The 14048-nt window shown below is 39.9% G+C and overlaps 1 protein-coding gene across 1 annotated transcript in view; it reads left to right on the forward strand.

Moving 5' to 3' along the window:
- The window catches only part of LOC145406371 (organic cation transporter protein-like), a 240965-nt gene that overhangs the window by 63263 nt on the left and 163654 nt on the right, over positions 1-14048 (forward strand). Inside the window, exon 6 of the mRNA XM_080277539.1 lies at positions 7914-8061. Within this exon, the coding sequence (XP_080133665.1) occupies positions 7914-8061 (148 nt within the window). The remainder of the gene's footprint in view (positions 1-7913; positions 8062-14048) is intronic.

Consider the following 14048-nt stretch of genomic DNA (forward strand, 5'->3'; position numbering starts at 1 on the left):
CCAGTCAGTCAGCCTCTTGCTCCATCGGTTATCCCTTATTCTTGCTATATGGCCTGTCCACCTCCATTTCTGTTCTTTTATAACATCTATAATATCTTTGACTTTAGTCTGCTCTCTCACCCAAGTTGATCTTTTCCTTTCTCTTAAAGATATTCCCAACACTGACCTTTCCATTGCTCTCTGAGAACGGATTACTTTATTTTCCATTGATTTTGTCAGTTTCCAGATCTCTCAACCATACTTCATTGCTGGAATTATACATTCGTTATATACTTTTCGTTTCATACAAACTGGCAAACTACTTTTTATAATGTCTCTATGTTTACCGAAAGCTTTCCATCCAATTGTAATGCGTCTTTTTATTTCGCTATCATGATCTTTCGTTAATTTTAGTATTTGTCCCAAGTAGTTGTACTCCTCAACTTCTTCAAGAATTTCATCGCTTATTCTGATGACGCTCTTTGGTGTTTGTGGATTAAACATTACTTTAGTTTTACTTCGGTTCATTTTCAGTACTACTTTCAAACTTTCTCTGTTCAGGTCATTTAACATTTCTTGCAATGCCTCCGCTGTTTCTGAGATTAGGACAATGTCATCTGCAAATCTTAAATGGTTTAGCTTTTCTCCATCAATGTTCACTCCTTTGTTTTCCCAGTCTAGCTTTCTGAAAATACTTTCTAGGCATGCTGTAAATAACTTTGGTAAAATTGTATCTCCCTGATGCACGCCCTTCTCAATCTTATTTTTTTCTGAGTCCTTCTGTAATTCAACTGTTGCAGTTCCCTCTTTATATATGTTTTCAAGCAGGTGTACAATATTGGTATGTGCTCCACTGAGTCTAAAGCCTTTTCGTAATCAACAAAACTTAAGCACAGTGGTTTATTATATTCTACAGTTTTCTCAATTAGCTGGTTCATTTTATGTAGGTGATCAGTGGTCAAATACCTGCTTCGGAATCCTGCCTGTTCACGAGGGTGGTTTTCCTCCAAAATTGTTGTTATTCTGTTCGTAAGGACTTTAGTGAAGAGTTTGTAAATGACTGATTATAAGCTAATGGGTCGATAGTTACTAAGATCTTTTGAGTCATCTTTTCTTGTAGAGTAAAATAACTATTGCATTACACCATGTTTTGGAAATTTTCTTCTGTTTTATAAAGTGGGTAAATAAGTGAGCAAGCCTATTTTGTACTTCTACTCCGGCATCCAATGTTACTATTCCCTCTTCTCCCGGAGTCTTCCCTCTTTTCATATTTTTAAGACAAATATTTACTTCGTCTGGTGTTACCTCAGGTATTTCACTTGTGTCAACTGAAAAGTTAGCTATTGGTACTACTGTCTTTGATGCATACAGTTCTTTGTAAAATTCTTCAACTCTCTTCACCATCTTATCTCTGCATTTAATGATTTCACCGTTTTTTTTTTTTTCCTTCAGTGATGTCATTTGTTGCCTTCCTAGTGCCATTTTACTTCGGACCTGTTTCAGACTTTTTCCATTTTTGATGGTTTCTTTGATCTGATCCATGTTTCTCTTTCTTTTTTCTTCCCTTTGTCCTTTGTTGATAAGCTTATTTAATTCTGCTCGTTGTATTTCGTCTTTCTTTGTCTTTACTTTCATTTCCTTTCGTTTTTTCATAAGCTCGAGTGTCTTTTCTGAATACTTCTTGGCTTTGGTTGTATTAGGTTTTCCTACTACCTCTGCTGATTCTCTTAGCACTTTTATTAGTCTGTCATTCATCTCATCAATGTCACGTTCAGCATTACATAGAGCCTGAAATCTGTTCCTTATTTCCAACTGAAAGGCTGCTTTTTTTTCGTTTACTATTATTAGGCATATCTTTTTATCTTTATTCATCTTCTTTCTTTCATTTCTGAAACTGAATCTGGTTGTGCAACCCACAATTCTGTGATCACTACCTATATTTACTTTGTTGATAACTGTGACATTTGTGATCGTGTTAAGTCAATTTCATTCTTTGTTACTCCATTTGGGCTTCTCCAGGTCCACTTGCTACGTGTTCTTTTGTGGAAAAATGTGTTCATTATTCTCATGTTAAACATTTCAGCAAAATTTACCAGCATTTTTCCTCTTTCATTCTTTTCTCCCACTCCAAATTTTCCCATAAATGCTTCACCATTTTCCGACTTCCCAACTTTTGCATTGAAGTCTCCCATGAGTATAGTATATGTTGTCTTTTCTTCTTCCATAATCTGGGAGATGTCATCATAGAATGTTTCTGTTTCTTCATCAGGACTTTGATAAGTTGGTGCATATACTTGTATGACTTGGATGGTATATTTTTTATATAGTCTAATGACAACAAATGCTGCTCTGTCAGATATACTGCTGAATTTAACAATGTTGTCTGTAAGATTTCTGTTAATTAGAAATCCTACACCACTAACTCTTTCATTTTCCTTTCCTCTATAGTAAAATAGGTGTTTGCTGTCTTCGAGCTGAATTACTTTTTCTTCTTTTCTGCGGATCTCACTCAAACCTACAATATCCCAACTAATGTTTTCCAGTTCAGTCATCAGGTTAAAAAGAGTGTAATTTTCTGCGAGGCTTCTTACATTGTATGCATAGATCTTCATTGATTTCAGTTTGTTTAACATCCAAGAGACTAATTTTCCAACACAGTGCCTACTCACTTTCGATGGCACACTGCCCGTAAGCGCAGGAGGCAGTGCAGCTGGACCTTTAGTAGACGATGATCGAACAGGAAAGCCCGTCAAATCATTTGCAATAGAACTCATGTTTGGTTGAGAGGATTGTGGCAAATAATCTCACCTCCCTGCCACATAGTTTCTGGTGAGATGTAACTTTTGTGCCACCTTATTCGTTATATTCGGTGGAGCCCAATATATCTGTAGGGGGTCCCATGGTCCGTACCGTCTAGGACGGTATCTTGTACATCTACAAGGCCTTCCCCTATCCACCACCCGGGGTCTCGCTAGGTAGCAGTGGGATCCTGCCCCTGGTATATATACTGTATATATATATATATATATATATATATATATATATATATATATATATATATATATATATATATATATATATATATATATATATATATATATATATATATGTGTGTGTGTGTGTGTGTGTGTGTGTGTGTGTATACTATATATATATATATATATATATATATATATATGTACCATCATTATCATCATCAGCCGATGAGTGTCCACTGCAGGATCGGCCTATCCCTACCGAAGCAGGGACGGTACAGCTAATGTATCTCTACCCAGTAGCTTAGGCTGTCTGATAGAGACTGTATGTAGGGTGAGAACTGCTTGTGAGTGTGACTGTATTGTTGGAGTGGCTTTGTATATGTACTGTATGTAGGCTTTGAACCAAGTGTAATCGGCCTTTCTTAAGCCGACTTGGTGCAAGCATACTAGTATGTAACTCTGGTTCAACCACGGCACCCCTTATGTCCAGCAAAGCAGCAGTTGGCTTGGTGAACGCTTCCCAAAATTTATAAAACTGACGGGAGGCGAATCCGCGTCCACCAGCGAGCGAGATGCACACTTTATCACTGTACCATATATATATATATATATATATATATATATATATATATATATATATATATATATATATATATATATATATGTATATATATATATATATATATATATATATATATATATATATATATATATATGCAGTTAAATCACTAAATAACACGTGATTCATAGATATGATGGTATCCGCAAGGAGAAGGAAACACGATATACACGAAAGCGCTCGGAATATATATCGTGTTTTCTTTTCCTTGTGGATATATATATATATATATATATATATATATATATATATATATATATATATTTCCATCATGTTATCCTACGTTGTCCCAGGAGGAGCATTGGAACCCAGGGCAAGGCAAATCCTGACATTTAAGATGAGAGTGACTAGCCTCACTCATCCCTGAGTGGCATTCCGTGAGCAATAACCCCAACCACCCCTTGGATATAAACCTTCATCGGCTCAGTTCGATAGGGCGCCGCAATTACCCTCTAAACCACCAGGTGCCATAATTTGGTTATTTTGTTACCACCCAGCAAAGTAAATGGTTTCCTGGTGTACAGGAAACCATTCGGCCTGTCACTCAGTGTAGAGTCACCCATAGGCAGAAGGAACAGGAAAGAATGAAGGAAAGAATGATAAAGGGGGAGTGTAAAGTCACTCGTACGCAGAAGGATGAGGAAAGAATGAGTTAAAGGAAGAGAGGAGGAAGGAAGGAAAGGAGGGAGGAAAGGAAAGGGTAGACACCCGATAGCAGCATTACATCGAGCGAGTGGATGGTGAGCGCCCCCACCTAATACACAATCTGGCTGCACTATGGGGTAGTGCTACTACTCTGCGGCCAGGTTGTGTTAGGGAGAATACTGTCACCGTATTCCCTGCGTGTCGTAAAAGGCGACAAAAAGGGGCGGGGTGAGGGAACTAGGGACCCCCTCCTCTGTTTTTTAGTTCCTAAAAAGAGACAGGCCAGAGAAAGGGATGGGGGATTGAGTTATCCCCGTACTCTGAAGATTGGGTCTATGAATGTGCGTGGATGTAGTACGATTGAGGCTAAAAGGGAGGAGATTGGGAGAATGTTTGTGAGAAGAAAGTTGGATGTGTTAGCTTTGAGTGAAACGAGGATGAAAGGGAAGAGTGAGTCTATGTTTGGAAGTGTGAATGGAAGATTATCAGGTGTTGATAGAGGACGGGCAAGAGAAGGTGTGGCCTTGTTAGTGAGTCCGGAAGTACAGCAGTGTGTGACTGAATGGAAGGAAGTGTCATCGAGACTGATGTGGGTGAAAGCGAAATTTGAACGTGAGTTGTGGGTGTTTGTAAGTGCATCTGGGCCTGGTAGTGAAAAGGATGATGTTGATGAGTGTCTGCAGAGTTTTGGAGCAAATGTGAATGTGGTAATGATGGGAGATCTGAATGCTAGAGTGGGAAAGATGGTAGTTGTAGGTGTAGTTGGTATGCATGGTGCCTGGAAGAAATGAAAATAGGGAATGAATGATAGGGATGTGTGTTGAACGAGGGATGGTGATCGGAAATACTCTGTTCGAGAAGAAAGATATTTACAAGTATACATGGGTGAGACAGGAGGGTGGAATAGTTGTGGATAAAGCATTGATGGACTATGTGGATGTGTCTAGGAATGTAATAGGAAGATTGTTGGATGTGAGAGTTCTGAGAGGGGAGGGTGGAGGTATGTTTGATCACTACCTGGTAGAGGGAAAGTTAAGAGTAGGTAAGATATGGGTGAGAGCTAGGAGGGTTAGGTGTGGCAGGGAGGTTTTGAAAGTGAGTAAGTTGGATAAAAGAGAGAAAATGATAGAGTATCAGGAGAAATTGAAAGATGAATGGAACGCAGTGAAAGATCAGGAAAATGGCAGTGTGAAGGAGGAATAGCAGTTGTTTAAGACTGCTGTGGTGGGGAATGCAGAAGAGGTGTGTAATGTGAGACGTGTGGGTGATGGTGTAAGAAAAGGAAATGAATGGTGGTGTGAGGAAGTAAGTATGGCTGTGGCTGAGAAGAGACGTGCATATGAAGTGTGGCTGCAGAGGAAAGATGAGGAGTCATATGAGAGGTATAAGGAAAAGAGGAATAGGGCGAGAAGGGCTGTGCATGATGCTAAAGTGGCAGCAGATGAAAGGTGGGGTAGGCGACTGACTGAGAATTTTCTACAGAATAAGATAATATTCTGGAAGAAGGTGAAAAGGGTGCGAAAGGGAGAGTCTGGGAAGGAAGAGCGAGTAAAAGCAGAGGATGGAAGTATGTTAATTGAGATGGATGCAGTAAGGAAGAGATGGGCAGAGTATTTTGAAAGATTGTTAAATGAAGAGGAGGAAAGGGTGGCTGAGACTGTGGTGGATGGAAGGGTGCAAGGAATAAATGTGTTGGGAAAGTTGAATGATTCTTTGATCATGAAGGAGGAAGTGGAGAAGGCAGTAAAGTAGATGAAAACAGGGAAAGCTGCAGGTATGGATGGATGTGCTGTGGAATGCCTGAAGGGTGGTGGAGTGACTACTGTTGATGGTTAGTAAGATTGTTGAATGTGTGCTTTGTGAAAGGTATGGTGCCAATTGACTGGGCAAGTGCTTGTGTGGTCCCGTTGTATAAAGGCAAGGGTGATAAGTATGAATGTACTAGCTTTAGGGGTATATGTCTGTTGAGTGTTTTAGGTAAGGTGTATGGTAGAGTGTTAATTATGAGAGTTAGAGAGGGTACAGAGGGAGTGATTGGTGATGAGCAGTGTGGCTTTAGGAGAGGGAGGGGATGAGTGGATCAGGTGTTCGCTGTGAGACAAGTGTGTGAAAAGTATTTAGTGAAAGGCAAGTATGTGTTTTGGGCATTTATGGATTTAGAGAAAGCGTATGATAGAACTGATAAGGAGGCTTTGTGGACTGTTTTAAGATTGTATGGACTTGATGGTACGTTACTAAAAGGGGTGAAAAGTTTTTATGTAGATAGTAGAGCGTCTGTAAGAGTGGAAAATGCTGTAAGTGATTGGTTTCCCGTGAGAGTGGGGCTGCGACAGGGATGTGTGATGTCGCCCTGGTTGTTTAATATTTATATGGATGGTGTTGTAAGGGAGGTGAATGCAAGAGTGTTACGTGGAGGTCTGAGTCTGGTGAATGTTGATGGTGGAGAGAGGAATCTGATGCGGCTGCTGTTTGCAGATGATACTGCACTGGTGGTTGATTCAGAGGAGAGATTGAGATAGTTGGTAGAGGAGTTTGGAAGGGTGTGTGCAAGGAGAAAATTGAAAGTAAATGAGAATAAGAGTAAAGTGATGAAGTGTACGAGGTTGGTAGATGGTAGCGGGATGAACATAGTTTTGAATGGTGAGTTGCTTGAGGAGGTAGAGTGTTTTAAATATTTAGGGTCACATGTTGCTGTGGATGGAAGAATAGATTCAGAAGTGAAGTTTAAAATGAATGAAGTAGGTACGGTGTTGGGAGGAATGAAAAATGTGTTTAGATGTCATTCGCTTAGAATGGATGTAAAGAGAAGGCTGTATGAGGGTGTTGTGGTACCGACTGCATTATATGGGGCTGAAACATGGAATATGCGTGTAGCAGAGAGGAAAAGTTTGAATTTAATGAAGATGAGGTGTCTGAGGAGTATGTGTGGAGTGACGGGTATGGATTGAGTGCGAAAAGATGAAGTGCAAAGGAGAACTGGAGTTGTTCAGGAGATGGCTGGTAGAGTTGAGCAGAGGGTGTTGAGATGGTTTGTGCATATGGAGAGAATGGAAAATGAGCAATTGGTGAAAAGATAACTAGATCTGATGTGAGAGGTGTAAGGCTGAGAGGAAGACCACGAATAGGATGGATGGACAGTGTGAAGAGAGCGCTGGATGCGAGAGGGATGACTGATGAGCAAGGAAGAGTGGCTGTGCGTGACAGAAATAAATGGAGAGAAATTGTGAATGAATAATTGATGACCCAGCCCTGAGGGGATATTCTCCCGCATTTGGTCTGATCAGCTAGTCAGGTCAGGTGCGGGTACGGGGATGGGTCTATTATGATGTGGCAGGGGTAAACCATCTCTGCTGTCAGGCCCTGCTGCTGTAGATATCACTGATTGCACTGCGCAGTTGACCCTTGTGCGGTGTGGTGCGGTGAGGATCTGTCCCTTCTCCCCTTCTCCCCTTTGGGGTTTAAGATGTGAATGAATGTGTTTGAATGGATGAGTAAAATGGGAGTGTGTCGTCCTGTCTCGGCTACCTCCCTTCCCTTGGGGGAAGCAGCCTAGGTATATATATATATATATATATATATATATATATAATTGCGAGGACAGTGGAAGAAAATGAGAATAAATGGCTTGTGCCTTTGCTGCATGGGGTGTGAATAGGAATTATTGCTTGAGTGTACAGTATATGTGTTTTTAGGTTCATGGGTGAGTCCCCACGGTGGCTGGCGGTGATGGGTCAACATGGACGGGCCCTGAAGGAGCTCAAAAGGGCGGCCAAATGGAACAAAGTCACCCTTCCCCCAGACCACGAGCTCCTTGCCATCATGCACAGCGTCCAGCAGCAAGTAGGTTACTCTGCAGCAAATGTTCAGACTACTATTCCACTGTATCTACCTCGCATCTAAGGTGTGTTTTCCTTCTGACTGCACCATATGAAAGACAGTCAGCTATAAGGGGAAGAACAGCGCCTCTCTAAGCATAAACGGATTAACAAGCACAGAGTATAAATGGTGGAATAGTTGACAATCTGTTGTACATGGCTATCAGCCCTCATACACCACCCTCCTTCTGATTTTACTCTCCTGCTTGTAACAGAAATACAGAATAATAGTGAATAGTTGTTTATCCCATATAAACGTAGTCATGTAATAAACAGTAATGACGTACAGTACTTTCTACTTTAAGCCATTTCCTGAAGACTTTTGGTTAGTATCATACATATTAATCAGTTTCCCTGATGAGAATAATAATGGAACCATTTACACTTTCTATTTTAAACTATTTCACCAATTTCCGTATCATATATTGAATAAGGTAATAAAATACGTAGGTTTACCATGATCAGTGGATCTCCTCCATGAACTAAATTCCTATGTAAGCTATACATCATCCTTACTGAAACGAGCTCACTCAAGAAGAGAGAGAGAGAGAGAGAGAGGCATACATATACAGATACAGATGGATACATCAACACATAGAAGTGAAAGATGAATAAGCAAAATAATTTACATGAAGTACGAGTATGTACAGTATATACAAGCACATACTATACTGGAAGATTTCTATATAACCAGCCCTCTGGTGGTGCAGTGAGTTGTGGCACTCTGGCTGGATGTCGCCTATAAGGGTTAATATCCAGGAAGCGGTTGGGAATTATTCTTTACCTGACGGCACTTAACGAAAAGTGAATCCTGACTCACCTAAGATGTCCGAGCAAACTGGCCTAACCCCGGCCCAACCGTTAATATTGGGGAAAATAAGTTGTGGCATATCATCATCATCATCATCATCATCATCATCATCATCATCATATCATCATCATCATCATCATATCATCATCATCATCAGCCATTACTAGTCCACTGCTGAACACAGGCCTCCCCCAACCTTCTCCACGAATTCCTTGACAGGGTCAATCTTTGCCACGTTTTCCCTGCAGATTTCTCTATCTCATCTCTCCACCTCCTGTTTGGCCTTTCTCTGCTACGCTTACCATCTCTTGGTGTTCAGTCAGTCTGCCTCTTGCTCCACCGGTTATCCCTTATTCTTGCTATATGGTCTGTTCACCTCCATTTCTGTTCTTTTATAACTTCTATAATATATTTGACTTTAGTCTGCTCTCTTACCCAAGTTGATCTTCTCCTGTCTGTTAAAGATATTCCCAGCATTGACCTTTCCATTGCTCTCTGAGAACCAATTAATTTATTTTCCGTCGATTTTGTCAGTTTCCAGGTCTCACAACCATACGTCATAGCTGGAATTATACATTCGTTATATACTTTTCGTTTCATACAGACTGGCAAACTACTTTTCATAATGTCTCTATGTTTACCGAAAGCTTTCGATCCAATTGTAATGCGTATTTTTATTTATCATGATCTTTTGTTAATTTTAGTATTTGCCCCAAGTAGTTGTACTCCTCGACTTCTTCAAGAATTTCTTCGCTTATTCTGATGACGTTCTTTGGTGTTTGTGGATTAAACATTACTTTTACTTCGGTTCATCTTCAGTCCTACTTTGAGACTTTCTCTGTTCAGGTCATTTAACATTTCTTGCAATGTCTCTGCTGTTTCTGAGATTAGGACAATGTTATCTGCATTAAATCGTAAATGCTTCAGCTTTTGTCCATCTATGTTCACTCCTTTGTTTTCCCAGTCAAGCTTTCTCAAAATACTTTCTAGGCATGGTGTAAATAATTTTGGTGCAGTTGTATCTCCCCGACGCACGCCCTTCTCAGTCTTAATTTTTCACAAGTCCTTATGTGATTTAACTGCAGCATTTTTCTCTATATATATGTTTTCCAGCAGTTTTACAATTTTCTCGTTCACTCCTTGTTCCCTCAATGAATTTATAATTGGTATGTGTTCCACTGAGTCAAAGCCTTTTCGTAATCAACAAAACCTAAGCTCTGTGGTTTATCATACTCTGTAGTTCTCTCAGTTAGATGATTCATTGTGTGTAGATGATCAGTAATCGAATACCAGCTTCGGAATCCTGCCTGGTCACGAGGTTGGGTTTCCTCTAAATTTGCTGTTATTCTGTTTGTAAGGACTTTAGTGAAGAGTTTGTCAATGACTGATAATAAGCTAATGGGTCAATAGTTACTAAGATCTTTTGAGTCACCATTTTTGTAGAGTAATAGAACTATTGGATTACACCATATTTTGGGAATTTTCTTCTTTTTTATACATTCAGTAAATTAGTGAGCAAGTCTGTTCTGTATTTCTACTGCATCCAACAGTAACTCTGTTACTGTTCCAAATTCTTCCGTAGCCTTCTCTCGTTTCATATTTTTAAGAGAATTATTTACTTAGTCTGGTGTTACCTCAGGTATTTCACTTGTGTCAACTGAAAAGTTAGCTATTGGTACTACTGTCTTTGATGCATACAGTTCTTTGTAAATGTCTTCAACTCTCTTCACCAACTTATCTCTGCATTTGATATTAGACTTCTTTGTTTTTGTCTTTCAGTGATGTAATTTGTTGCTTTCCTAGTGCCATTTTACTTCTGACCTGTTTCAGACTTTTTCCTTTTTCCATGGTTTCTTCGATATGAGCCATATTTCTCTTTCTTCTTTCTCTTTGTCTCCTGTTAATTAGCTTATTAAGTTCCGCTCATTCTTTTTCATCTTTCATTGTTTTTACTTTCATTTCCTTTCTTTTTTTTTTCTTTTTTCATAAGCTCGAGTGTCTTTTCTGAATACTTCTTGGCTTTGATTGCATTAGGTTTCCCTACTACCTCCGCTGATTCTCTTAGCACTTTTGTTAGTCTTTCATTCAGCTGATCAGTGTCGCATTCAGCACTGCTTAGAGCCTGAAATCTGTTCGTTATTTCCAACTGAAAGGCTGTTTTGTTTTCGTTTACTTTTATTGGGGATATCTTATTATCTTTAACCATCTCTCTTTCACTTCTGGAATTAAATCTTGCTGTGAAATCCACCATTCTATGGTCACTTCCTATATTTACCTTGTTGATAACTGGCATTTTTGATAGTGTTATTCTTATGTGCTACAGTGATGTCAGTTTCATTCTTTGTTTCTCCATTTGGACTTCTGCAGGTCCATTTTCTCCCTGTTCTTTTTTTAAAGAATGTGTTCATTATTATTATGTTTTACTTATCAGAAAAACTTATCACCATTTCACCTCTGTCATTCCTTTCTCCCACTTCTATTTTTCCCAAACATGCTTCCTCATTTTTCGATTCTGAAACTTCAGTGCAAAAGTTGTCAAATAGATAAATCCCCCCCATAAAAAGAACCATGGCTGCTGCTATACTGGGAATCAGTGCGGTGGTTTCTCGGGTCACCACCACCGGCAGGGCTGGGTTGTCTGCAGAGGGCCCTCCCGGTCGTCATCAAGCGACTGTGCCACCTCCAGTGCTGCGGCACCCTAAATCTGCTTGTCAGTGCAGTAAAATTTTCTTTTGCAATATTAGGGGACTACACCCCAACATCAACTCTGGTCAAAATTTCCTCCAGTTTGAATCCCCTGATCTGCTATTTCTGACAGAGACACAAGTAAGCACCACCTCTGATTTAGCTAGATTTAATTTTCCTGGTTATATCTTGATTCAAAATTTCAGACCCAAAGGAGGCGTATGTTGCCTTGCTAAATCAGAAATTGCCCTGGAGGAGATTACTAAATTTAATTGTCCTTTTTTCGACTATTCCATATACAAATTAAATTCTTTTGGTAAAATTAAGTATTTCTGTTGTGTTTATCGTTCCTCTAATGCCCCTTCAGAGCCGAGTTTATTTGACTCTCTGTCTTCACAACTAAAGTGTCCTCAGCATTAATACTGCATCAGAAATTACTATTCTGGGTGCTTTTAATGTCCATAATATCGAATGGCTCACTTATTCACCCACAACTGATGACTCTGGTCTTGAATGTGAGCTATTTGAAGACTCAATTAATCTCACCCAGTTAGTCAGTCAACCCACCCGTGTACCAGACAACCCCGATCAAAATCCCCACCTATTGGACTTGTTTCTAACAACCAATTCAGATAACACTGGTTTACAAAAAAAATAAAAAATAAAAATAAAAATCTGAGGCAAGCATGTGAATAGGTGTTTTTGACTAATTCTGATATGCTTAATTCAATTTTCTAAACAGTTTTGCTCTATCACCTCAATTTTTTTGCTTTCACATATCCCGTTTTTTTAGTATAATGCATATATTTATAATATGAGTTTATTTCATATATTAAAATGGGATATTACAGAACGAAACAATACAGACACAGAACACTGACAGAACTATTGTAAATATTACTGTTACTTGGATATAAACATATATCCATATCATAGTACTACAGACAGTCAGCAGTGAGTTTTTTTGGAAGATCTGGTGTACTTTGACTCCGGGATGTCGCGCAAGAGCATCCAGCAGAAGTCCTTCATCATGCTGGGTTTCCACTTGTCTTGGTAGTTGCTCTCCATTTTAGTAATATTTTGGTGGAACCTTTCCCCATGTTCGTCACTTATTGCTCCGAGGTTCTGGGGAAAGAAGCTGAGGTGGGAGTGGAGAAAGTGAATCTTGAGAGACATTCGGCACCCCATATCCTGATTAGCCTGCAACAACTTCTCGACACGCTCTTGGTATTCTAGTGCCCGTGTGTTACCAAGGAAGCCATGGCAGACTGACTTAAATGCTTCCCATGCTCTCAGTTCCTTCAAGGTGAGCTTCTCCTCGAATACCTCATCATTCAGCACTTCCCGGATCTGAGGTCCGACGAAGATGCCTTCCTTGAGGTTAGCAGAACTGAGAGCTGGGAACAGAGTGCACAAGTGTTAGAAGGCAGCACCATCCTTGTCCATGTCCTTCACGAAATTCTTCATAAGGCCAAGCTTAATATGACGAGGGAGAAGAAGCACCTTGTTCATGTCCACCAGAGGATTTTCTTGGACACTGTGTTGCCCAGGCACGAAAGTGCTCCTAGACCCCCAGTCCTTCTGCGTGAAGTGCTTGGACACAGCCCGACTGTCCCAAGACAGAAAGCAGCAGTACTTCGTGAAGCCAGCCTGCATACCCATAAGGAGCCGAATGACCTTGAGGTCCCCACAGAGGCTCCATTGGTGCTGCTGATACTTGACAGCACTAACCACCCCGTCTCACCGCCAGTAGGCTACTGGCGTTCCTAGCCGCTCAGTGCACATGTTTGACCTTGTTGTGGCATGCGTTTTAAACCAGGTTCCAAGAAAATAGGATGGTAAATGGATTTTTGGTTAATATTTTGGTTCTAGGCCTATATGTATACATGTACGCACATGTATACATGTATATCTCAAAAACTAGAGGTGATGAGTGAAAACGGATTTCGAATCTGAAATTAGCACCCCAAAATTAATTTAGAACACTTAATTTCATGCTTGCCTCAATTTTTTTGTAAACCAGTGTAATTATAATGTTGGAGTGAAGTCCCCCCTTGGATCCTCGGATCATTGTCTGATTCAAGCCACCAGTTGAACACCTACCACACTCTCCTGCTCTGAACCTGTAGTGATGACTAAATGGCACTACGACAGGGCAGACTGGGAGGGACTTCAAAATTTTCTCCTGGATGTTCCTTGGACCTCCTTTTTCTCCCATGATGCAAATTCCACATTGGGCCACATACAGGATTTCATTAAAGTCGGCATGGAAACATTCATTCCCCATCATAGTTTCAGAAAAAGATGTAACTCACTTAAATGGTTTGACCACAATTGTGCTAGAGTAACAGAACATAAAACAGTAACGTATAACACTTATACAAGGACCAAAACCAAAGAAGCCTTTAACTATTATAAAAATATTAGAAACCATCCCAAAACTATTATCAATCTAT

This window comes from Coenobita brevimanus, chromosome 8, assembly GCF_032717465.1.
Source record: "Coenobita brevimanus isolate Jiangsu-jjx chromosome 8, ASM3271746v2, whole genome shotgun sequence".
Classification (NCBI taxonomy): Eukaryota; Metazoa; Arthropoda; class Malacostraca; order Decapoda; family Coenobitidae; genus Coenobita; species Coenobita brevimanus.